This window comes from Microcaecilia unicolor, chromosome 3 (genome assembly GCF_901765095.1).
Source record: "Microcaecilia unicolor chromosome 3, aMicUni1.1, whole genome shotgun sequence".
In the NCBI taxonomy this organism is placed as follows: Eukaryota; Metazoa; Chordata; class Amphibia; order Gymnophiona; family Siphonopidae; genus Microcaecilia; species Microcaecilia unicolor.
Window position 1 is genome coordinate 446716579 of NC_044033.1, and position 26363 is coordinate 446742941.

The 26363-nt window shown below is 43.6% G+C and overlaps 1 protein-coding gene across 1 annotated transcript in view; it reads right to left on the minus strand.

Moving 5' to 3' along the window:
• Positions 1-26363, minus strand: part of TPO (thyroid peroxidase) — a 127618-nt gene that overhangs the window by 82583 nt on the left and 18672 nt on the right. The window contains exon 4 of the mRNA XM_030195157.1: positions 13075-13204. Coding sequence (XP_030051017.1) covers positions 13075-13204 — 130 coding nt within the window. The remainder of the gene's footprint in view (positions 1-13074; positions 13205-26363) is intronic.

The window sequence follows — 26363 nt, forward strand, 5'->3', positions numbered from 1 at the left end:
CACTGCTAACTCCAGGCTTCACTCCTTTTCTCTCGCGGCACCTTATGCCTGGAATAGACTTCCTGCACCTATACGTCTAGCTCCATCTCTACCTGTTTTCAAATCTATGCTGAAAACCCACTTTTCACTGCTGCTTTTAGCTCCTAGCCACAATTGCCCTCCCCTTGTCCCTTCCTCCCTTCTCAGCCATTACATCCCTCACCCGTAACTGTCTTGTCTGTCTGTATTATTTAGATTGTAAGCTCTTTTGAGCAGGGACTGTCTCTTTGTATCAGGTGTTCAGCGCTCTGTGCGTCTGGTAGCGCTATACATATGCTAATAATAATAATAATTCCATGGCCTATAGTCAATTACAACACTATGTGAGGTCCCTACCCAGATCTCTGCTAGAAACCAAAATAAAAAAACAACTGGCTGAGGCTCTCGACATGAAGGCACAGCGTATAGTTCCACTAAAATACCATCATGCCCAGATTAAGCAATCCATGCCGACAGTACAGTATCAGAAACTAGCAAAAGAGTGGTCAAAAGAATTGGGATGCCAAATTAGAGAAACTGACCTACAGACTTGTCTGCGGATGTGCTATAAACAATTTGGTAGTGCAGAAATATGGGAAACACAATATATATTTCTTATGAGACTATCCTGCTTATAATCGAATGAGAAAAACGCCCAAGTTCCGACCTAAATCGGGAGATGGACGTTTATCTCACAAAAACGAATAAAGCGGTATAATCGAAAGCCGATTTTTGGACGTTTTCAACTGCACTCCGTCGCGGATGCGGACAAAGTTGATGGGGGCGTGTCAGAGGTGTGGCGAAGGCGGAACTGGGGCGTGGTTATCTGCCGAACAAAGATGGGCGCATTTCACCGATAATGGGAAAAAAGTATGCGTTTTTAGCTAGAATTTAGGACACTTTTCCTGGACCCTGTTTTTTCACGAATAAGGTCCCAAAAAGTGCCCTAAATGACCAGATGACCACTGGAGGGAATCGGGGATGACCTCCCCTGACTCCCCCAGTGGTCACTAACCCCCTCCCACCACAAAAAATGATGTTTCACAACTTTTTATTTTCACCCTCAAATGTCATACCCAGCTCCCTGACAGCAGTATGCAGGTCACTGGAGGAGTTGTTAGGGGGTGCAGTGGACTTCAGGCAGGTGGACCCAGGCCCATCCCCCCTACCTGTTACAATTGTGCTGCTTAATGCTTATTAGTCGTCCAACCCCCCCAAACCCACTGTACCCACATGTAGGTGCCCCCCTTCACCCCTTAGGGCTATAGTAATGGTGTAGACTTGTGGGCAGTGGGTTGTGAGGGGGATTTGGGGGGGCTCAACACACAAGGGAAGGGTGCTATGCACCTGGGAGCTCTTTTACCTTTTTTTTTGGTTTTGTAAAAGTGCCCCCTAGGGTGCCCGGTTGATGTCCTGGCATGTGAGGGGGACCAGTGCACTACGAATCCTGGCCCCTCCCACGAACAAATGCCTTGGATTTATTCATTTTTGAGCTGGGCGCTTTCATTTTCCATTATCGCTGAAAAACAAAAACGCCCAGCTCACACATTGTTGAATAAAACATGGGCGTCTATTTTTTCCCAAAATACGGTTCGGTCCACCCCTTCACGGACCCGTTCTTGGAGATAAACGCCCATGGAGATAGGCGTTTTCGTTCAATTATGCCCCTCAATATGTGTCCCCGCACAGAGCGTTTCGGGCCACCTTAAGGCCACAAGATGATTGTTCGAAATGTATAATTTTATTTCTTTCAAAATGATAGCTTGTGCTTACTTTTGAAGCTGTTTCTTCACTTTTTTCCTTATAGGGAAGAAAACAGACATTATGTTTTCTTTTTCTTATAATTTTTTTTCTTTTAATAGGATACCTTGTGCTTAGTTTTAAAGCTGCTTTTACTGAATGGTAGCCATTTTAAGTTTCAAAACAAAAGACTAGACGGACCATCCTCCTTTTTGCGTTTAGCTTACATAAGAAACCATAGGGGTCTAACTAATTAGGCTTTCAGATCCATTCACACAGAGGCAGAAGCCTGTGGGCTGTGCCTGCAAAAGCTGCCCCCCTCCTGTTTTCAAGAGACAACTGTGTGAGATCATGCCCTGCAGCACATACACACAAACACACACACTCGTATGTATCCTGGTCTGTGAATTATAAAACACAGGGATAGTATGAGCAGAAAAAGTGCTTTTTTATACAGGGGTTGCCAGTGTAAGATCAAACAGTCTGTAGCCGAGCTAATTGTTTCTGCAGCCCCTCTAAAAGAAAATACCATTTCCAATTCATGTGTGATAAATCCTCCCTACTCCCCCTCCTGTTTGCAAGACCTCTGTGTGAGCTCAAATCAGGCTTCCAGACTTCACACAGCCAGAAGCCCATTCTTTTGCAATTTTCTTTTAGCAGACAAATTTAAAAAAAGGAAAAAGTGGCTTTTGTATAGGATTGCTTTGCCTCTAACAGAATGCATTTTAGGAAGCATACATTTTAAATAATCTATAGCCTTACAAGGGTTCTGTAATTTCTTCCTCCTCTACCAGGAATGTAAGAGATGCAACCCACCTACCCACTCTCCTTATATGACTCCCTCCACTGACACAGCTCTAGTCAGGGCCGTGCCGATGCGGTAAGCGAGGTAAGCGCCGCAGGGGGGCGCCCACCTCTGGAGGGCGCCGCCGCGGTGCTTACCCTCGCCCCGCAAAGGCCTTTAAATCTTTTACCTGGGTCGCAGCAGCATCAGTGAAAGCGCTGCCGACCAGCAAGGGCGGGGCGGTGGGGGCGGTCCGCCCCGAGTGTCATCAGAAAGGGGGGTGCTGCCGCTCCCGCTGCTCTTCTTCCTGGCAGCCCCTCCCCCGCACCAGCCCTTTAAAAATAAATTGCCGACGCGAATAGCGAGCGCAGCACCTCGTGTGCAAGTAAAAGAAGCGGATCCGATCATCTCATTGGGCCTTCCCTCACTGTCCCGCCCTCCTCTGACGCAACTTCCTATTTCCTCTAGGGCGGGACAGTGAAGGAAGGCCCAATGAGATGATCGGATCCGCTTCTTTTACTTGCACACGAGGTGCTGCGCTCCCTATCGCATCGGCAATTTATTTTTAAAGACCGGGTGGCAGGGAGAAGACGAGGCAGGGTGAGGGTGGGGGACAGATGGGGTGAAGGTGGGGGGGACTCGGATAGCAGAAGGGACTGGGTGGGAGACAGATGGGGTGAGGGTGGGGGGCACTTGGATAGCAGAAGGGACTGGGTGGGAGACAGATGAGGTGAGGGGGACTCGGATGGGCAGAAGGGACTGGGTGGGAGACAGGGTGAGGGTGGGGGGCACTTGGATAGCAGAAGGGACTGGGTGGGAGCCAGATGGGGTGAGGGGGACTCGGATGGGCAGAAGGGACTGGGTGGGAGACAGATGGGGTGAGGGTGGGGGGGCACTTGGATAGCAGAAGGGACTGGGTGGGAGCCAGATGGGGTGAGGGGGACTTGGATGGGCAGAAGGGACAGGGTGGGAGACAGATGGGAGAAGGGGCATGGATCTGGAACTGGGGTCTGAAAAGTGAGCAGGAGGGAGAATGGGGTCATGCCTGGGGCAGGGGTGGATGGGAGAATCAATGGATCTGGAACTAGGGGCAGCCGCAGGTGGGAACTGGGAGCTGAAAAGAGGAGGCATTGAGAGAGGGGGGATAGATCCTGGATGGAATGGGGAGTGAGAGGGAGGGCAGACCCTGAATGGATGGGAGGGGGAAAGAGAGAGGGCAAATGGTGAATCGAAGGAGCAGAGAGAAAGGGCAGACAGTGGATAGAAGGGAGTGAAAGAGCAGACAGTGGATGGAAGGGGCAGAGATAGAGGGCAAATGCTGGAGGGAAAGGAGAGAGAGAGGGCAGATGGTGGATGGAAGGGGGAGAGAGAGATGGCAGACTGGGGCAGATGGTGGATGGAAGGGGCAGAAATAGAGGGCAGATGTGGATGGAAGGCACATTAGAGAGGGCAGACACTGGATGGCAGAGAGAGAGCGAAGACAGATGCTGGATGGAAGGAAGACGGTGAAAAGAAGATGAGGAAAGCAGAAACCAAAGACAACAAACTGTAAATATATATTTTTATTATTTTGCTTTAGGATATAGTATTTTAGCTGTGTTAATAAATGTTTATAAATAGAACATGTAAATAAGGTAATCTTTTTATTGGACTAATTTTAATACATTTTGACTTAACTTTCAGAGAACAAAACCCCCTTCCTCAGATCAGGATAGGATACTGTAACAGCACTATACTGTATTGACCTGAGGAAGGAGATTTTGGCCTCTGGAAGTTAAATGTATTAGTCCAATAAAATGGTATTATTTTATTTTCTGTATTTGTTTTATTTCTATTTGTTAATTTGTAAAGTGGTGATTGGTATTTGTTAGTTTTTTCAAATTTACATCTGCTGTCTTTATATTTTGCACAGTACTAGGAGACATTTTCTGTTTCTTTGGCGTTGCATTGTATGCAGAGTCTGGCATCGGGGGTTCAGTTTAATTTTTGTCTAAATAGAAAGTTTATGATTACTTATTCTATAGTGGATTAGGGTGTATCTGTGTTTGTGAAAAAGACATGGCTTTCAGTTGGCATTGACTGTGCAGGATCGACGATCTGTACTATTCTGTCTGTTTTCGTTTTACAATAGGTGAATTGATGTTCTAGTGCTCACTGTAGTGCTTAAGATGCTTTCCTTTTCCTTGTGTGACTCATAGAAACGACTGCTTATGGTATGGTAAAATTGCTCTATAGGTCGTGTTTTGTATTCTCGGTATGCCTAGTACTGGATTTGGGGGGGGGGGGGGGGGTGTGTTAAAAAAATGACCGGCCCCGGGTGTCAACTACCCTAGCTACGCCACTGCTGCCGATGTCTCCCTTCCCTTGCACTCGTTGGTTCCCTCAGTGTCCCGCCTTCTTCTGACGTCAGAAGAAGGCGGACACTGAGGGAACCAAGAGCGCAAAGGGAAGGGAGACGTCGGCAGCGCTCCGCTTTCACTGACGCTGCTGCGACCGGAAGTAAAAGATTTAAAGGCCCCAGGGCGCGGAGGGAAGGGCAGAGAGGCATGGATGGGAGGGCAGAGAGGCATCGATGGGAGGGCAGGGCCCAGGGAGAGGACAAATTGCTGGAAGGGGAGGGGAGAGAGAATTGCTGGCTATGGATGGAGGAGGGAAGGGCAGAGAGGGACAAGGATGGACATGGGGGCCCAGGGAGAGGACAAATTGCTGAAAATGGAGGGGAGGGGAGAGAGGAGGATTGCTGGCTATGGATGGAGGAGGGAAGGGCAGAGAGGGACAAGAATGGACATGGACCCAGGGAGAGAGGAGAAATTGCTGGAAATGGATATAGAGCAAGAAATGAAGAAGAAAGGAGAAAAGTAAAGAAATAAATGGAAAGGAAGCCCTGGAAATGGAGTTAAGAGGACAGATAGCAGCAGAATCAGATACTGGACCAGCATGATTGAAAAAAGAAAGTCACCAGACAACAAAGGTAGAAAAAAAATCATTTTATTTTCATTTTAGCATTTGGAATATGTCCACTTTGAGAATTTACATCTGCTATCTTATTTTGCAATGTATACCAATTTGTTTCTAAGAATATTACTGACAATTCCTTTCAGTGTGGCAAGTGGTGAGCGATCATTTTCATGGGGGGGGGGGCGTGATCATTTTCACGGGGGGGGGGGGGGGCGCCAATTGATAGTCTGCAGGGGGGCGCCAGAGACCCTAGGCACGGCCCTGGCTCTAGTATTGAAACATGCACCACCCTATGAAACGAACAACAAAATCCTAAACACAATTTACTTCGATCCAGAGGCGGTCGGTACTCCTCACTATTCACAAATGAAGCATACAGGATTAAAACTGTTTGCATGTACTGAGTGTGGTAAAAGCTTCTGTTATAAGCACTGGAAGGGCAGTGAACATGGTAATGCTGATGGCCCCTTGTAGAGACCCAATCAGCAGTTTGTAGAGGTTACAGTCCAGAGTCTCTCTCTTGAGGAGGGAGGTGTGATGGTACAGTGGGTTTTTAAGCCTGTGATAATTGTTTTGATATTTTCCTGCAATGTATTTCTCTAGTTTGGCCAGCAGGTGGTGCATGTTGTGTTTTAAGCTGTTACAGATAAGTGAATGATTCCTCCTTTAGTTTAAGCTCAAAGAGGAAGAGGCATATTTCAGTTACCTGCTATTGTTTTGCTGATCACACCCTTTTTTGTTCATTGTTAGGACACAACAGAGAGAACACTTCTGGGGCCAGCCAATGCAGTTTGTTGATGCTGCTGGTGGCCCACAGGAACATTGAAGGATTGCCGGGGGGGGGGGGGGGGGGGGTAAGAGAGATACCAGACCGCAGAGAGTAGGCATGAGGAAGAGGGGGACATGCTCAACTATGTTGGGAGGTGAATGGGAAGGAAGGGTAAGAGATGTATTTCCAGACCATGGGAAGGTGAGGAAGGGAGAGACATGCCAGAATGCAGGAAAGGGGGCAATAGGACAGAGATGCCAGAACATGGGGGTGTGGAGAGAAAGATGCTGCACTGGAGAGGAGTTGAAGTAAGAGAGAGCTCAGATAAGGGAGTTGGGGATAGAGGGGGAGAAGAGATGCTGGACCCCCAGAGGGAAGGAGACAGAGATTTATTATACTATATTTTTGTGAAGGGCTATGGGCTATTTTGTTACAGGGGCTATTTTGTTACTTGGATATTTTGTCAAAGGCTATTTTGTTAGGGACTAGAAGGCAGGGTGTAGGCCATAGGCCTTTCAGGATTTTTTCAAGAGCTTCCTCTGAGACCTGGTTGAACGAGTCCCAGATAGCTGTTCATGGTGGGGAAGACAGAATGTTCTCTTCATTGGCTGGTGGGAGCTTTGATGGGACTGTCTGTAACCTTTAATTTTGTTGGCAAAGTATATGGCAAAGTCATTGCTGGTTAGTTGTGACTGGGCAGGCTGGTTCTGTTGTGGGGTTTGCAGTAGGCTGTTTACTATTTTAAATAGTTGTTTGTTTTAATTTTTAGCTTGTTCTATGTGTTGAGATAAATATTGCTTTTTGGCTGTTGTTAAAGCCTGGCAGTACATTGCCATGTGTTTCTTACAGTTGAGCCTCCCTTCATCAAAGTGAGATATTTGTCATTTTCTTTCAAGTTGACATCCTTGACACTTAAGGACCCATAGTTCTAGGGAGAACTATGGGGAGCATTTGTTTGTAGGGCATAGGACCTTCTTTAGAGGGGCCATTTTTTCTAATGCCATTGGTAAGCAAGCATTCCAGATATCAACCTGACCTGACACTGTCATCATCTTTTCATCCATATGGGGGTAGGACAAGGCCTCCAGGAAGTTATCAGCAGTGAGATTTCTTATATCTTGGATTTTCTTCCAAACTTTGATTGGACCCATCTGTTTTATGTAGTCCTTAATAGAAAATTTTATTAGAAAATGATCAGTCCATGAAAGGGGTGTTATCTCAATGCCACTAGCCTTGTGTTCAAAGATGTCAACCCCTTTGCAGAACATCAAGTCTAGCATATGACCCTTTTCATGGGTTGGAGATTTGAGCAACTGAATGAATCCTAGAGTTGCCTTCATATCAAAAAAGGCACCAGCAGTGCTGTCTGGAGTTTCGATATGTAGGTTAAAGTCTCCTATGATAAGTAACTTAGAGTACTTCAGAGTTACCTCAGTCACCAGATTCAGCACTTCTTGCACAGATATGTGTTTTTGCGACATGCTTTGTAGACCATGAGCAGCCACATTGATTCCTTATCTCCCAGCTGGATGAGGAGGCATTCTGACTCAGACAGGTAGGGGATGGAGAATCTACACAATTTGTCTCTTGGAACAGGATTGCTACCCCCACCCCCACCCCACTTCCCTTGTTTTGGTTGGTGCAGGATAGTGAATCCTGTGGGGCATAGTTCAACCAGTGGTACTCCTCCACTTTCATCTAGCCAAGTCTCAGTTATTCCCAATATATCTAGGTGATATTCACTGATGACATCATGGATCATAGGAAATTTTTTATTGTCTGATCTGGCATTTACTAGGCCCAAGTTTCCAAGTATTGGTCTGTTAGTTGTGGTTATAGTTGTAGTTTTAAGGGTTACTTGATGGTGGTAGACAGGTATTCGTGTGGGTATATCTAGATAAGTGTTTTGCCTTTTGAGTTGGTGTCCTTTAGGTTGATGGGGGAGTTTATTGTTTCTTCTTCCCCAGATTGCTGGGATGTATGTTGATCTTTGGTTTACTAGGCCAAAGTACATTCTTGTTTAAAGCAGGTAAGATTACAGAGCTCTCTAGCTATTCAGTATAACAGAAAGCCAGTTTGTCTTTGACAGCAATTAACAGTGGAGTGTTAATTACACAAACAGTGCTTGATGAGGGTCTTAGTGCTTGATGAGGGTCTTAGACTCATTAAAGCCCTTTCCTTACCGATTCCCTTAGCGAATCGGTAAGGAACGGGCATGTATCAAGGAATAGGAATGCAAATGAGCTGTTCGTTGTAGCTCACTTGCATTCTCTATTCCGTCGTTAAACAGTCGGCCAGTCGGCCGGTCGAGCATGCGCAGAGCAGCCAAGCGTTATGCTGGCTGCTCTGCGCATGCCAAGGATGTCCTTTATGGACGTCCTTCACTATATATATAAAAAAAGATGAGCTGTGCCTATGGACGTCCTTCACTATATATTAAAAAAGACGAGCTGTGCCTATGGACGTCCTTTATGGATGTCCTTCGCCCGCCCCTCCCCGAGATCGCCGCTGCTCTCCCCTCCCCGGGGGTGCAGAGGATGGTGGGGAGGCCGGGGCTGTGGGAAGCTATCATTTCAATGCAGGGGGGAGCGGCGGCGCTCGGGGGGGGGGGGGGGCGAAGGACGTCCATAAAGAATGTCCATAGGCACAGCTCGTCTTTTTTTTTATATATATATAGTGAAGGATGTCCATAAAGGACATCCATAGGCACATCTCGTTTTTTTTTTAATATATAGTGAAGCCCCAATGATAGGTACAGACCTCTCATTAGATTTTCCAGCGTTAAGGCAATTGGAAAAGGGTAGTGCATCTCATTACAATAGGGTTTCTACACAATTTGCTCATCTGCATTCCGTTTTCGTTAGCTGCTATCGTCCTTGGAAAAAGGCTCAGAGAAGTCTTTAGTGCATGCCAGGGTTTACTACTTGCTCGTTAATGGCTCATTAAAGGCTGGTTAAGTTTAGTGCATCTGGCCCTTAGTCCCTTTGAAGTGTTTACTTACTAAGAAAATTGAGATGTAGTCAGTCAGGCATCAGTCTTATAGAACTGCTTATTCTATTTATATTTTCTGCTTTTAAATCTTGAAACAAGGTAAAATTGATTTTAAAGTTCAGTATCTAATATCTAACAGGCACTTCTGTTCATTAGAGACATAGATCAATGACTGTATTTCACTGCTGTGAAATTATTTTGAAGTTTAATGCAGAGGGAGATTCAGCAGGATATCAGAAATTTAGAGGTAATATAAGGAAGATATGAACTTCAGCTCACAGAATTGCAGTTATGGTTTCATCATTTTGCAGTTTCTGATCCTGATGTCATTTGATGATCCAATTGATGCAGATCACTGGATGTTTTTTTATTTTATTTTAATTTTTTGGTTATAGATCCAGCTCAGATCACAACAAAGAGAAAGGCTGCTTGCTTGTAAAGTGCAGGGAGACAAAAAGTTGCGTTTATCCAAACAAAACAATGAAAAGAAAGAAAACTCAAAGTCAGGACTGGAACCCCAACATAGACTGAGCATTGTAGATATCCTGAAAACCTGACTGCTGTGCCTCCAGGACCAGGTTTGGGAACCACTGAAACAGTCTATTATTTAGCCTGAATTGTAGGAGCCTGATGTGAACACAGCCTCCCCTTATTGTTTCTCTCTTTCTCTAAGTCATTTTCCAGGATCTAATTTCCTTTTTCTGTTTCATCATTTTTCTCTATTCCTCTCATCTGCCTTCTTATCTGGCTATTGCCAGATTTCATCCCCCCCTTCAGTTTCCCTATTTTCACCTTTCACCTACTTAATAGCTTTCCATTTCCTATTTTTACTTCTTTAGTCCTCCTATTCTCCACATATCTCTTATTTCTTTCTTACTTTCCTCTTTCTCCTGTCTTTTAGCAACTTTCTAATCTTCCATTTCCACTCGCTGTATTCATTCCTCACAAACCCAGCTCCTTCCTCATCATTCATCCCCTCTCCAGCATCTCCCTTTTTTAAATGGCTGCATTTGTGAGGATGCGTGAGTGACATTTGAATGGCGACTCTGGCTGTGAAGAACTGATGCCTGTGCCGGGCAGACTTTGTGGTCTGTGTTCTGTATATAGCAATCCAGTCTAGGATGAGTTGGAAGGGGCTTCAATGGCAACTTCAGTAGCCGGAACCAAGGACAGTGCTGGGTAGACTTTTACAATGGGTCCTGCAAATGACAAGACAGATTCAGATGGGCTGAAGTGGGCTTTGATGGCAACTCCAGTAGTTGGAACATATGGACAGGTGGATGGACTTCTATGATCTATGTCCCAGAAACACCAAAGAAGGATCATGATCAAGTATATAATATCAAGTTCATTGCTGATTTAATCACGAATTGATAATGAGTGTGACTGTTGGGAAGAATGGGCATTTTCAGACTTGGTTTGATCGGTAACTGAGATTACCTGTGACCTGTACTTAATATCTCTTAACATCTTCCTGATAAACTATTGACTCCTTTATTCTATTTCAACCCCTTTTTATTCTATCCTATTAACACAAACAAACAAACAAACAAACAAACAAACAAACAATAAAACCTGTCCTTTCACTTGCAGAGGGTCTGACCTCTATAAGTTCCTTATCTGTCTCTATCCTGTTGCCTATATTGCACTGTGATTTTATCTTTTTATGCTGGAATTGTCTTAAAGGTGTTTTCATTGGACTGTGTTTTAACCTGTGCCAAGTGTTTTAAATCTGTGACTTAATCTGGTGACATTGAATCTGGCGTCTGTTTTCATTAGAATTGTATGTTGAATCTAATCTTGCTAAAGATGCAAAAAGACTGGAAGCGGTGCAAAGGAAAGCTATGAAAATGGTATGGGATTTGCGTTGCAAGCCGTACAAGGAGAGACTTGCTGACCTGAACATGCATACCTTGGAGGAAAGGAGAAACAGGGGTGATATGATACAGACGTTCAAATATTTGAAAGGTATTAATCTACAAACGAACCTTTTCCGGAGACAGGAAGGTGGTAGAACTAGAGGACATGAATTGAGGTTGAAGGGGGGCAGACTCAGGCCTAATGTCAGGAAGTATTTTTTCACGGAGAGGGTGGTGGATATGTGGAATGCCCTCCAGTGGGAGGTGGTGGAGATGAAAACGGTAATGGAATTCAAACATGCGTGGGATAAACACAAAGGAATCCTGTTCAGAAGGAATGGTTCAGTGGAATCTTAGCGGAGATTGGGTGGTGACTCCGGTAATTGGAAACAAAACGGGAGCTGGGCAGACTTCTACGGTCTACGCCCTGATTGTGACTGAATAGATAAGGGATGGGCTGGAGTGTAAATTTAAGGGGCTCCGATGTTAGCTTCAGAACTTAGTACAAGAACAGTACTGGGCAGACTTCTACGGTCTGTGCCCTGAGAAAGACAAGGACAAATCAAACTCGGGTATACATATAAAGTATCACATACCATGTAAAATGAGTTTATCTTGTTGGGCAGACTGGATGGACTATACAGGTCTTTATCTACTGTCACTTACTATGTTAGTATATGTTACTATGTCTTTGCCCCTATCCAACCTCGCACTCTCTCATTTCCTTGAAAGACCTGCCCCCTTCTTTTGTCTCTCACACTCTCCATAGCTCTCTGTCCCTTTTGTCTGTCTACCAAACCCTCCAAGTCTTTCAGACCATCTCCCCTCCCCATATTTCTTCACTCAGTCTCATAACCCTACTTATACCCTTCACCAATCCCCAATCTCAATCTCCATTGCTCTGCTGCTCCCCCTTAATGTTTCATCTCCTTCCCTAGCATCTGCCTATCTACTTCTTTCTCCAGGATTCATTTACTCTGCCTTTGCTCCTCTTTAACCCAGCATCGTTCCCTCTGCCTTTCCCTTTCTATTTTCCTTTGTATGTCCCTTATCCCAATATTAGACCCTCCTTTTCCCAGACCCCACTATTAACATCAGCCCTCTAGTACCACCCCCCCCCCCCCGCTCTCAGCACTAGCCCTCTTCTCCTAGCTCCCAGCATTAGCATGAGCACCAGCCCTCTCCTAGGCTAGCCCTAAGTATCTGCACCAGACCCTCAGCATCAGTGTCATCAGCTCCCTCAGCATCATCAGCCCCCTCTTTCTCCTACAGAATCAGCTCCCTTCTCCCCAACATCAGCATCAGGTTTACCCTCTTCTCCCAACATCATTGGCACCATCCCTGCACCATCCCTTCTCCCACTATCTACATCAGGTTCACTTCCCTTCCCCTAGTATTGTAGCATGATATGAGCTATTATTTTTGTTACATTTTGTACCCCGCGCTTTCCCGCTCATGGCAGGCTCTATGCGGCAGGCAATGGAGGGTTAAGTGACTTGCCCAGAGTCACAAGGAGCTGCCTGTGCAGGGAATCAAACTCAGTTCCCCAGGACCAAAGTCCACCACCCTAAACACTAGGCCACTCCTCCACTCCATGTGGAGCTATTGATGTTGCTGGATACAAGTGTTTTGCTAATCAACTTGTTCAGACAAAGATGCAGAGACTAGCAGGAGCAAAGTCTTCAGCTTTCACCATTGCAGAGGGTGGAACCAGTAAGGAAGGCTTTTGGCATTCTTAAGCTTGGGAACCCTGAGCCAGTGCCTCACCCATCTACCCTTTAAGCCAGCCCAGAATTCATGTACAGCATTATCCTTGAATGATTTTTATGGTGGTCATAAAAGGTAAAATAATGAACAAAGGGTTTTGATTTCTATTGAATAAATATGGCCATTATAACTCTGCACTATAAAGCAATAAATTTAGAGATGCCTCAATACACTTAATAATATCATACCAATGGCAGCTGAAAGCCAGAGTAGGAAAAGTTAGGATTCCATCCTTTGGGCTGACTGATTCCATCTTCATAAGCTGCTGGAAGCCATCTAGCTAAAGCTGTATTAGAAGCTCCCCACCTTGGATGGTTTCTGAGAGAAATATAACAATAAACATATATTTTTAATTAATGTCAGAAATAACGATCATAAAAATATGTGGGAGTTTGAAAGACAGGTGTAACATCATGAGAATTTCAACAGCAGTTTGTGCTGTCTGAATTCTCCATGCAGTGCACAGTTCATTCAATGTTAGGGTATCAAATGCTAGTCTATGCAGCCCTGAGAGCCAATAGGAAGAGTCTGCCTGCATTTTATTTCAGCAATCTTCTCTAGCCAGGGCCGATCTTAGGCAAGGGTGACAGGGTGGTCACATAGGGCACCGCACCTCCAGGGGCCCTGTGGCGCTCCCGCTCCCCACCATTGCCGTGATCTGACTCCTTGTCTCCCCTGAGCCACAGGGTGCTCTCTTGGCACATACCCAAAGCCAATCTGGTGGTCTAGTAGAGTCTTTGGGGCAGGAAAGATCCCCAGTCTTTCCTGCCTGCTGCCAGCGCTGACCCCCTAGTTGGCGCATCGCTCTTTAAAAATGGCTGCTGAGACTTTCAGCAGCGGCCTCGAGAGACTTCCACTGAAGTCTTGTGAGGCCACGGTTGGAAGTCTTGCCAGCCATTTTAAAGAAGATGCAGCAGCAAGAGGGTCAGCACCAGCAACGGGAAGGAAAGACTGGGGCTCTTTCCTGCTCCGAAGACTCCGCTAGACCACCAGGGTGGCTTTAAGTATGGGCCAGGATGGCACCCTGCGGCTCAGGGGAGTGGGGAGAAGGTCTGGAATAGGTGAGTTAAGGGGAGGATAGGATACTGTAAAAAAAATCAAGGTAATATGTGTGTTGTTTGGAGGGGCTGGTTAAAGGGACACCCTAATACTATTATATTCGTTCAGAGATATTTTTTCTCCTGGTACAAAATGGCCACTAAACAGACATCATGCTATGAGAATTAGGTGCTCAACATTCAGAGTTTCTATCCATCTATTTATTTACTTATTTATGGCATTTTATCCCACATTAAACATGAATTAGATTTAAACCTGGGAGCATTTAACATCCTTTTTCTTTTTTTTCCTGTGCCTACATGAAAAGTAAAAAAAAAAATGGCATGTGGGAACTTGCTCCTTTTGCTTTGTGGAATGAAATATATTATAAAAATGCACTTGCCTTTTTTATTATTATTACTATTTCACAAAGAAGGTTTTGATTAATGAGGGAAGGGTTTTCCTTGTGCAGATCTGTCCAGTCAGTCTAAATGTGCCATCATTATCATTGTCCAGTTCAGAACACTATTAGCAGTCACGTTCAAACATAGTTAATTATGTTCAGTGGAAAATAAATCTGTTGGCTCAGGCTGCTTGCTATGTGAACATTCAATAACTGTTTCATTATTGCTAGAAAGTATTACAAATTATGAGGATTTGTTTTAATTCATTTATCCAGTCTTTACATGCACATGGTTTTGCTTTTTAAACACAAACATTTCCTATGATAGCATTGTGCATATTTGAATTAGTTTTTCTGTACAAGTTTTGCTTGATTTGTCTTTATTTAAAATTTAAAAAATGTTTTAAAACACATCTTGTCAACAAGGGGCGGGGCTAAGTGGGGGCGAGGCTAGGTGGGACCGAGGGGGGCCCACCGAACTGGTCTGCACAGGGCCCCGCAATTGCTAAGACTGGCCCTGTCTCTAGGCCTCTATCCCTGATCAGACAGACATATTGGAGCTCATTTCTGTTGTGGCCTTTCTGTGAGCTTGCTGTTTCCTAGCACCTGTCAGGAAATCACATGCTCTCACTAAAAGCTTCTAGAGAGGAGTGGCCTAGTGGTTAGGGTGGTGGACTTTGGTCCTGGGGAACTGAGGAACTGCGTTCAATTCCCACTTCGGGCACAGGCAGCTCCTTGTGATTCTGGGCAAGTCAATTAACCCTCCATTACCCCATGTAAGCCGCATTGAGCCTGCCATGAGTGAGAAAGCGCGGGGTACAAATGAAAAAAAAAACCAACTAAGAAGAATAGTAGAGAAATATCTAGAAGTTTGTGGAACAGTAGGAAGATTTATGGTAAGAGGGGGGGGGGGAAGAAATCCCTCCTGTCCAGCCTGATAAAGTATCCTGAATGCAGAATCAGTCTGCTATACTCACACAAGTTGGCACTAAAAGGCACTTGCTAAAAGAGCAAGATTTAAAGGACCAAGGACAAGTAACGGACACGAAATTCGGTTGCTGGCAGTGGCGTACCAAAGGGGGGGCTGTCCGTTCTGGGTGCAAGCCACTGGGGGGTGCTGCGGCGCGCGCCTGCTCCTCCAAGTTTGCTAAACTTTGTTCGTTCGCTGCAGCTCCCTCTGCCCCGGAACAGGGGCTGCCTATCATGCAGTAGAAAAGCATTTGAATTCAGACAACTGAAAGCAGGGATTCCTTTAAGGTTTTTAACTACAATTCCCAGACAGTCATGGGGGGGGGGGGGGGGGGGATCTGGATTCAGGAGGGCTTGACCAAGAGCAGAAAAGCTGATGAGTCATCATCACTCATCTGGTCTAATTAACACTGCAAGGAATTTAAAAGAATGTAGGTTTAAATCAAGAAATTGAATGGGCAGCATTTCTTTAATAAAGATTGTAACATTCTTTGATGAACACTAGAGGGCACTGATAAGTTGGTTAACGCATGCAATATTCTGTGTCAATAAGATGCGGTTTTAATATGTTTTTACTTTTTGTTAATTCAAATATTTGTCTAGTTTGACTATCTGTATATTTGGTTTAGTTTTAATTGTTTTTTTGTTATAAATTCAAATGTGGGTAAGTCACATGTTACTAAAGCGCCAGGTTTTGGCGTCTGATGTCAGCAGTGTCTAGCCAAGACGAAAGTTTGTCTTTGCTATTTATATAGGAATTGCAAAGTAAGTGGTAAATTGTTGGTTTTAATATGTTTCTTTAAATGTATATTTTTTGGTATTTAGTTTTTTTCATTTGGTTTGTCTTTTTAGATTAGTTGCCTCTAAACTTCAAGACCCTGATGAAGCTGTATATTTTTTAGTGAAACGGGTCCCATTGGTTAATGCACAGCAGTGCTGAGAATATACTGCTTGTGCTTTAAATTTTAAAGATCACAGACGCTTTAAAAACCAATTCTGTATTTTGTGCCGTGGAAGTCATGTTTACTACTGCATTTCCTATATAAATACATGTGGATGAGTTTCCTTGTTTTGGTGAATAAAATTTGGACATTTTCTTTGCATTTTATTGGGACACTCCTTAGAGGAAATATGAGTGGAGGCCCAGGAAATAGGGTGAAGGCATTTATGGAACAGGAGTTCTCAGCTGGGAGACAGGCAAGTGAGGGTGGTGCTTTAACAAGTTATTGAGGGAGACATTCAGTGCCTGGTATTCTCTCTCTGTAGCAGGATCCGTCAGCTGGGAGATAGGTAAGTGAGGGTAGTGCTTTAGTGAGATACTGAGAGAGAAAGTCAGTGTCTGGTATTATCTCTTTGATAGGAGCCCTCTGTTGGGAGACAGACAAGTGAGGGAGGTCCTTTAATAAGATACTGAGGGAGAGAGTTGATGCCTGCCTGGTAGACAGGTACAGAGTTCTCTGAGACTAAGAACTAGCCCAGGGTACAGGGCAGGAAGTGTTCAGCCCTATCAGAGAAGAGTGCAGTCCTCAGGTGGAGGAAGGTAAAAGCCAGATTAGCTGCTGGGTGAGTCCCAGACCAGTAGTGTGTTTGTCCTCCTGCATGATGAGGGAAAAAGGGAAGAAATCTAAGTATATATGGGAGTCTGGCGGCTAAACTTCAAGGGGGCGTGTCGACAGGGTAGTGAAGGCGGGATGTGGGCGTGCTTACGAGATGGCCGGCTTCAGGTGATAATGGAAAAAGGAAAACTGGTGATGTCGAGCATTTGGCTGGTTTTACTTGGAGGGGAATAATCGAATGTCGCCGGCGAAATAGGTCGCCGGCGATCTATTTTGGCGGCGGCGCAACAGCTGGCCGGAACCGTATTTTCAAAAAAGTTGGCCGGCCATCTTTTTTTTCAATAATACGGTGTGGCCCGGCGAAATGCGTTGGATTTCGCCGGGTTTGAGATTGCCACTTTTGTTTTTCCGCAATAATGGAAAAAAACTGCCGGCGATCTCAAACCCGGCAAAATCCAAGGCATTTGGCCGTGAGAGGAGCCAGCATTTGTAGTGCAATGGTCCCCCTCACATGCCAGGACACCAACCGGGCACCCTAGGGGGCACTTCAAACATCTTTTATAAACAACCAAATTAGCTTCCAGGTGCATAGCACCCTTCCCTTGTGTGCTGAGTCCCCCAAATCCCCACAAAACCCACTGCCCACAAGTGTGCACCATTACCCTAGCCCTAAGGGCTAAAGGGGGGCACCTACATGTGGGTACAGTGGGTTTTGGGGGGTTTGGGAGGGCTCAACATTACCCACCACAAATGGAACAGGTGGGGGGGGGGGATGGGCCTGGCTCTGGCTTTCTGCAGTCCACTGCAACCAACAACAACTGTTCCAGGGACCTGCATACTGCTGTCTGGGTGCTGGGTATGACATTTGAGGCTGGCATACAGGCTGGCAAAAAAGGTTTGTATTTTAATAATTTTAGTGTGGGAGGAGGTTGGCGACCACTGGGGGAGTAAGGGGAGGTCATCCCCCATTCCCTCCGGTGGTCATCTGGTCAGTTGGGGCACCTTTTGAGGCTTGGTCGTGAAAATAAAAGGACCAAGTAAACCCGGCGAAATACTGCTTATCGCCGGGTTTTATTTTTCCATTATCCGCGAAAGCCGGCCATCTGGTAGCCACGCCCAAGCCTGCCCATGTCCCGCCTTTGCTTCGCCGCCAATACGCCCCTTTGAACTTTTGCCGGCGAGGCGAAGGGAAAGCAGCAAAGCTATCACAAATGTAGCTTTCGAATATATGCTTTTCGCCGCTTTTGCGAAATCGCCGGCCATATCCCGATTTGTGTCGGGAAATAGCCGGCGATTACTTTCGATTATAAGCTGGTTGGTCTGTAATGGTATCAGTTTATTACTGAAATATGTAGCATATTTGGTGGATTATATATATACACCAATATATTTGTGCAGCTCTTAAAAATACAATGCAGCAGAACTGGCTTTCATTCCAAAAGCCCTCTCCCCTCTCCCTTTGGGGAATATTTACAAGACAAAAGTACTGCTGCAGTGGCAGGGACCTCACCTTGTTTTTTCTCATTCCTCAAACAAAAGACTTAAGACTGCTTTAAAGTTTTAAATTGACTCTATTCCTCTGTCCTCCCACCTAACAAAAGATGGACTAAGGTGGGCACCTGAATAAAACAAAGGAAGCATAAACAGGACATTTGCTTGTCAAAGGTATACCTGCCCCTCCCATCAGCTTCCAGACATGTGCAGAAAGGAATGTGTATCTGCCCCAGAGACTGAACAGGACATCAAAAGACATTTGCCAGCAAAATCCAGACCGTGATGTCATAAGACATGAGACCAACTCAGGGGTCGTGTGCAGACATGAGACTACATTAACCATAATGCCTTGCAAAATATCCAAGACATGCACACACCATGCTTCTCTGCTAACATTATAAAAGGCCTGGAAACAGCCCAGCTCGCTCTCTTGGGACCTGCCTTCTCTTGGAACCTGCTCCTCTTGGAAACTGCTGCTCTCTTTGGGGTCTGCTGATGCCTCCTGTCCTCAACATGTGCTCATCAATCAGCTGGACCACAGCATGCTTGTAACAAGGACTTGTAAGTTGAAAATATGTTGGACCGGAAAATAGAAAACGTTTTTTTGCAATGGCCCTTTGTAACACTGTAAAGAATTTTAAATTTGCTTTTATTGTTCTTTTAATTAAAAATGTAGCTTCTATTATTCTTTTGAATGTATAAGATTTAGTAATGTCTCTTTGCAATAAGTCAAATTTAAAATGTCTCTCTATGATATGTAGCTTCTATTGTGACTATAGTATGTTTGAGAAATAGATGTACCTATATAATATTGACTAAGGATTCAGAAATGTTTTTTTTTTGATGAGTGACTCCCACTGGAGTTGAAACTAAAATACTGGGTAAGAAGTTTTAAAAATGCCTCCTTATAATAGGTAACTCCCGCTGGAGCTGAAACTTAATATTGTGCTTTAATGTGAATTAACAAGATATGCTTATTTTTATAGAAAAGAAACTAAAGCTTAAGAAAGTAAAGCCTGTCTGCACTGCACGCTGCTGCTCGCATAAAATGATATAAGATTATGGGAAGGAACTGTGAACAAGAGAGGGATCCCCCCCCCCCCCCCACCAGAACCGGAGAGCCATGTGACCTGCTAAATTAATGTATAATGTGTTTTTCTGTCTTTTTCAGAGTTCGAGTGTAAATCTAAGATTAAATCTAAGATTTAATGGTGCTAGTAACTAATATATATATATATGGCTATCTCAGATATATTTCTAAATAAATAGATCCGATCCTGTTCTACTTATATTTTAAAAATAAATGGATCTATGCTGTTCTACTTGAGATAAAAACCATATAATATTTTGCTAATTGTTGCTTAGTTCTAAATAAATGAAACTGCGGTGGTAATCCAAATGGATGCCGCAGGTGCTGCTCTTGGTGCTCTTTGTGCTTTATTAATTTTAAATAGATCTGATTCTGTTCTACTTACGAGATTAATATTTTTATGGTGCTAGGATATTTTAAAAATAAACAGATCTATGTTGTTCTACTTATGAGATAGTAAATGAAACTGCTGTGGTAATCCAAGATGGATGCCACAGATGATGCTTTTGTGTTCTAAATGAATGAAAATGCTTTGGCAAATCCAAGATGGATGCCGCGTAAGTTGCTTTCGTGCTCTTATGTTCTATTTGCAGGTTAAGCTCAATCCTGGATCTGGAATGGACGATCGGAGACCTAAAGGCCTAATAGAGCTCTTTGTTTGTTTGTCATGTGGTCTCCATGTTTATATGTTTGTTTTATGTTATGGGGTACCCAGAGAACTATAAACAGACATTCATAGACCCTCCCTACTAACAATCCTTCCATTAGTTCACATTGTACCATGTCCTTGCCCAAGAAAAAAAAAAAGAGACCATTTTCACTGGCAGGCAAGCTACAGAAAAGATTATTATACAAGCTACAGACATATATTAAGTTCTACCAATTGCTATCTAAGGTTATATATTCACAGGTGTATATTTGAAAATATGAGCAAAGGTTTCTCTTTACATGATCTATTAGGTACAATCAGTACAGGGAATGTTTCTGACCTTTTTAGTTTATTCTACATTACAGCCAGAACGCACACAATGTCTCTCTCTGGAATGAAATATTGGCTGTGTGCAAAGCAAAATTAACATATCTTTTCTAAATTCTTTACAACATTAAACACATGAGTATTGTCTATTAATTTGCTACATTAAACACTGCTAAAGCAGATAAATATGGTAACCTTTTACCACACTCATTACCCATAAAAGGTTTCTCTCTGAAGAATAAAAAGTTTCTCTCTGAAAGGTAGTTCATGGCACTATACCATGACTCTGTTTTTTTTAATTTGGTCAATGATTAAGTAAATATTATTGCATAGGAATGATAGGAATAATTGTTTTGTGTGTAAATTATTATAATTGCATACATATGTCTTTCTTGTTTCTAATGAAACAGTAGCCTCTGAAATAGAAAATATAGGGAAACATTCACAGTGTTAGGAAACATTCATAGAATATTTTTCCTTGGAATGTCAAACGCTGAAAATATGACTGAATACATTGTTCCACCCCATTGCGGTGGTAAATTGGTCAATTGTGCACTCTCATGCTATTGATTTTGGCTAGCATACTGGGTAAGATATCCTGTGGCACAAACTTGGGAGCAGCCTATGCCCCTGAGCAGGTGACACAAAAGGAGATGGTCTCTGGAAATAGAGCAAAATGACGCTTGTGTGGCTGAAGTCATATAAAGTGTACTTGCAATCCTATTTTAAACCAGAGCAAAGCCATACTCTGCCACCTGACTGAATGGAAGCCTAATGAAACTGACCACAGAAAACTTAACCCTAGCTACCTAAATGTAAGTCATGAGCAAACAAAAGTAATAATGATGAGTCTTTTAGCTTATAACAGTCATATCCCAGCTAAGGACATATTCCAAGATTCATAGTGATGTGACATAGTAGATGACGGCAGGAAAAATACCTGCACGGTCCAGTCTGTTCAATGTCCATTATTAAAAGATTCACCTCTCCCAATACACATGCCCATGTAAACAGTTCAGTACCTTTGCTATTGTTGTTTTGAAATTATGCTACTGTACGAGGTTGTTAGAGTTGTTTTTTTTTAATTTTAGCTTTTATAGTTCATTTTATGGCTCCTCATTCCAATATATTAAAAATTTATTTTCACTCGGAGCCAAGAGAGGGAATGTAATGGTATCAGTTTATTACTGAAATATGTAGCATATTTGGTGGATTATATATATACACCAATATATTTGTGCAGCTCTTAAAAATACAATGCAGCAGAACTGGCTTTCATTCCAAAAGCCCTCTCCCCTCTCCCTTTGGGGAATATTTACAAGACAAAAGTACTGCTGCAGTGGCAGGGACCTCACCTTGTTTTTTCTCATTCCTCAAACAAAAGACTTAAGACTGCTTTAAAGTTTTAAATTGACTCTATTCCTCTGTCCTCCCACCTAACAAAAGATGGACTAAGGTGGGCACCTGAATAAAACAAAGGAAGCATAAACAGGACATTTGCTTGTCAAAGGTATACCTGCCCCTCCCATCAGCTTCCAGACATGTGCAGAAAGGAATGTGTATCTGCCCCAGAGACTGAACAGGACATCAAAAGACATTTGCCAGCAAAATCCAGACCGTGATGTCATAAGACATGAGACCAACTCAGGGGTCGTGTGCAGACATGAGACTACATTAACCATAATGCCTTGCAAAATATCCAAGACATGCACACACCATGCTTCTCTGCTAACATTATAAAAGGCCTGGAAACAGCCCAGCTCTCTCTCTTGGGACCTGCCGCTCTTGGAACCTGCCTCTCTTGGGACCTGCCTCCTCTGGAAACCTGCCTCTCTTGGAAACTGCTGCTCTCTTTGGGGTCCGCTCCGCTGAAGCCTTGTTCCTAAAACATGTGCTTACCTAATGCTGTTCATACTGTGTAACAAGGACTTGTGAGTAACAACTTTTGATCTACCTGCTACTTTGTTCTATTTTAAGCACAGATTACCTGTAAAAGATCTTGAAACCTACCTCTCGTGTGCAAGTGTATATTAAATCAATCTTTTTGAAGCTAAAAATACGGTCTCTTTGTGTTCTGAATATATATTTAATTTATTTAATTTATTGCAATTATCACCTTTGGTGATTGGTGGAGAAATCAATATAAATACAGCACCTGCTCTTAAATTATAAGCAGTGGCGAGTTGCTCTAGAGCTATTTTCCCCAAAATAACTCATTTCTTCCAACATATTAATTCGTGGCGAATGTGGGCAGCAAGTCTAACATATTAATTGCTGGAGAAGTGGGTAGAATTTCTTGTAACAGGTCTATTTATTTTCACGACCAAGTCTCAAAAAGATGCCCAAACTGACCAGATGACCACCGGAAGGAATCGGGGATGACCTCCCCATACTCCTCCAGTGGTCACCAACCCCCTCCCACCCAAAAAAACCTTTAAAACATTTCCTTCCTAGGAGGGGAAGCCAGTCGGCCAGCTCGTAAAAAAAAAAAAGGATCTTGCTGATCAGTTATGTTATGGAGTGCTGTATTTTGTGATACTGTTTTGATAAATGTTGAAGAAAGACTTCATACAAATTAAAAAAGTCTGTGCCGTTCATTTTCCCTTGATGGCCGTCCCTGACATGCACTTCCCTTTATAGCCGTCTTTTTCTCCGAAAGTGCACTTCTCTTAATGGCCGGCTTTCTCCCCAAACAGGGAAATCAAAAGTTTTTGCACACTGCTTGTTTTGTAGTAGCATATTTGAACCAGCCACCTCTGCACTACAAGAGCCATGATATAACCACTTGGCCACAGCTCCACTTGCTTGGCTGTCCCTCCCTTTTGATTATACCCCTTCAGGTCTCTCTCAGCCAATCACAGTGCGTTAAGCTGTCTGTGAGTGGCTGAGAGAGACCTGGAGGGGTATAATCGAAAGGGAGGGACACCCAAGTCAGTGGAGCTGTGGCCAAGTGGTTATATCACTGGTCTTGTAATGCAGAGGTGGCTGGTTCAAATCCCACTACAAAACAAGCAGTGTGCAAGAACTTTTAATTTCCCTGTTCAGGGAGAAAGACGGCCATTAAGAGAAGTGCACTTTCGGAGAAAAAGACGGCTATAAAGGGAAGTGCATGTCAGGGACGGCCATCAAGGGAAAATGCACAGCAGGGACTTTTTCATTTGTATGAAGTCTTTCTTGAACATTTCTCAAAACAGTATCACAAAATATAGCACTCCTGAACAAGTAAGTCATAACATAACTGATCAGCAAGATCTAAACATCCAGAAGTACCAGTGCAGTACGAATGCTGGCCCCTCCCACGGCCAAATGCCTTGGATTTGGCTGGGTTTGAGATGGCCAGTTCCAGTTTCCATTATCGCTGAAAAACAAAGTCAGCCATCTCCAACCCGGCGATCTGTGGCATTTGGCCGGCCCCAACCGTATTATCGAAACAAAAGTTGGCTGGCCATCTTTTTCGGTAATACGGTTCCGGCCAGCTGTTGCGGCGCCGGCAAAATAGATCGTCAGCGATCATTTCGCCAGTGCCGTTTGATTATGCCCCTCATTATGGACTAGATTTACTAAATGATGCTGAAAAAACAGTGTTGAAAAAAAATCCACACAGAGCACTATTCTATAAATGGAACGTTTGAGTTGTGCACTGTTTATAGAATAGCACTTAGAGCCAATTTCCGTGCAAAACTTTGGGCACGAGGATTTAAATCTACTGAAACTTGGTGTAAATCCTGGCACAGACCCCTGCTATTCAGTAATACTGTACATATGTTTAGTGAATACCCCTGACCTGCCCATGCCCCTCCCATGGCCACATCCCCTTTTGAGTTGTGCACTATAAGATTTGCTTGTGGATCTTTATAGAATAGCGCTTAGCAAGGTGTATGTACAAATCCAAATTGTTGCCAATTAAAGCCGATAATTGTTAGCTAATTGGCTCATTAACCAATTTAGTTGCACACGCATCTCAGGATAGTGCACAATTTTGCGTGTGTAAATTTGTGAACCATTAATAGAATCTGGCGGTACATGACTTCAAGATTCACTGAGGTACATTTAAGATTTTTTCTAAGAGCATCTTGTTGACTGGCATGCTCTATTTAAGAAATCCTCCCTGAGGCAGCCCTTCTAGGGCAAAATATAATCTTTGTTGAAGGTTTTTCATCAATTATTACAATAGAAAATGTATATGGAGGCATATTTTCAAAGCACTTTGGGAGGCTAAGTTCCATAGGTTTCTATGGAACTTTGGGAGGCTAAGTGCTTTGAAAATAAGCTATATGGACTACTGCATTACTGCCTCAAACACCCAGGGGTCATAGGTTTGATCTCCATTGGATCTGCTGTTCTTGAAATGGCCTATTTGGCTCTTCTCTTGAAATATTTAGGGGCTCCTTGTCTATATTTTTCCATTTTCTAGGAGCAGATCCTGCCTTGTGGAATCTATTCTCCACTTGAATTCATTGTACTGCTGCAGGGTTCAATAAAAGTACTTCAGTGTACTTAAACTAGATGCTTTATGGTATAGCCTGAAGTCAGGACAAGTTACCCTCTACCTTGTGTAGTAACTGCAGCATATACAGACTGGTTGTAAGCAAACTTAGTACCAGATCAGGGCCAGATTAATTATATTGGACCCTAAACGAACATATATTTGTGGTCTCCCCTACCACAGATCCCTTTTTACTTTGTACTTCCTCCACCAGAGTCATTCACTTTCCCTACATCCAGATCTTCATTCATGGCCTCCCACCATATTTCACTTGTCCAGAAACATCAGGGAAAAGTGCAGAGCCTAGCTGTGGGCATGGTAGCACTAATAGTTTGTGAGTAAGCATAGGGACTAGACAGACACATGTTTCAAATAGAGTGGCTTCATGATTAGAGCTGGAGAGCTGCCAAGTTACCAGTCCCAGGAGGGAGATTTTAGGCCAGCATTGGATTTCTGACATCCCTATTCTGATGCATTTTGTTACCTGCAGTGTTGATTTCCATGCATAGAATCATAGACTGCAAATAGCGTACTGAACTGGGATATAAGTTCAAAAACAAGACTGGACAAAAAGTCTTAACATAAGAACGTAAGAATAGCCATACTGGGTCAGACCAATGGTCTATCTAGTCTAGTATCTTGTTTCCAACAGTGATCAAGCTAGGTCACGAGTACCTGGCAGAAACCCAAATAGTGGCAACATTCCATGCTACCAATCCCAGGGCAAGCAGTAGCTCCTCCATGTCTGTCTCAATAGCAGACTATGGACTTTTCCTCTGGGTACTTGTCCAAACCTGTTTTAAACCCAGATCCTCCGGTAAAGAGTTCCAGAGTTTAACTATTTGTTGAGTGAAAAAATATTTCCTCCTATTTGTTTTAAAAGTATTTCCTCATGAAACTGTCATAAAATGAACTCCAACAATAGCCACACAATAGAAAAAAAGCAGGACAGCAAAAGACACACTGTCATGATATGGTGTAGATACCATTCATTGAAGATCAAAGAAATACCCAAAGCAGCAGCATTTCAGCATTCACCTGTATTTGGAGTAGGTTAAATCATGGAATATCACTACCTCAAAGCAACTCTTCTATCCGGACAAAGATCTATAGTCTTGTTACCTTCCCAATAGGTTTGATTTACAGACGAATTCTCAAATAAAAAAAATAATCCAAACACTGCATGCAAGAAGTCAGTGAGCCAGCCAGCCAGAGAGACAGAAGCTTTTACAGATGGTTGCAGGTGGAGAAAGAAGGTGGTGAGTTAGATTGGCAGTATGCATCTCAGGAATCTTCAGGGTGGGTCTTCCTATTCCTTTGTCTCAGCACACCTTCTTAAGCTCTCTGTTGACTCCTTATCAGCTCAGTATGCAAAGGAAGGAATTGTGAAATGTCAAACATGATTGGTCTTACCAGAGTTCCCCATCACACACTAGTAAATCAAAGCATAACCTTTTCATGACCT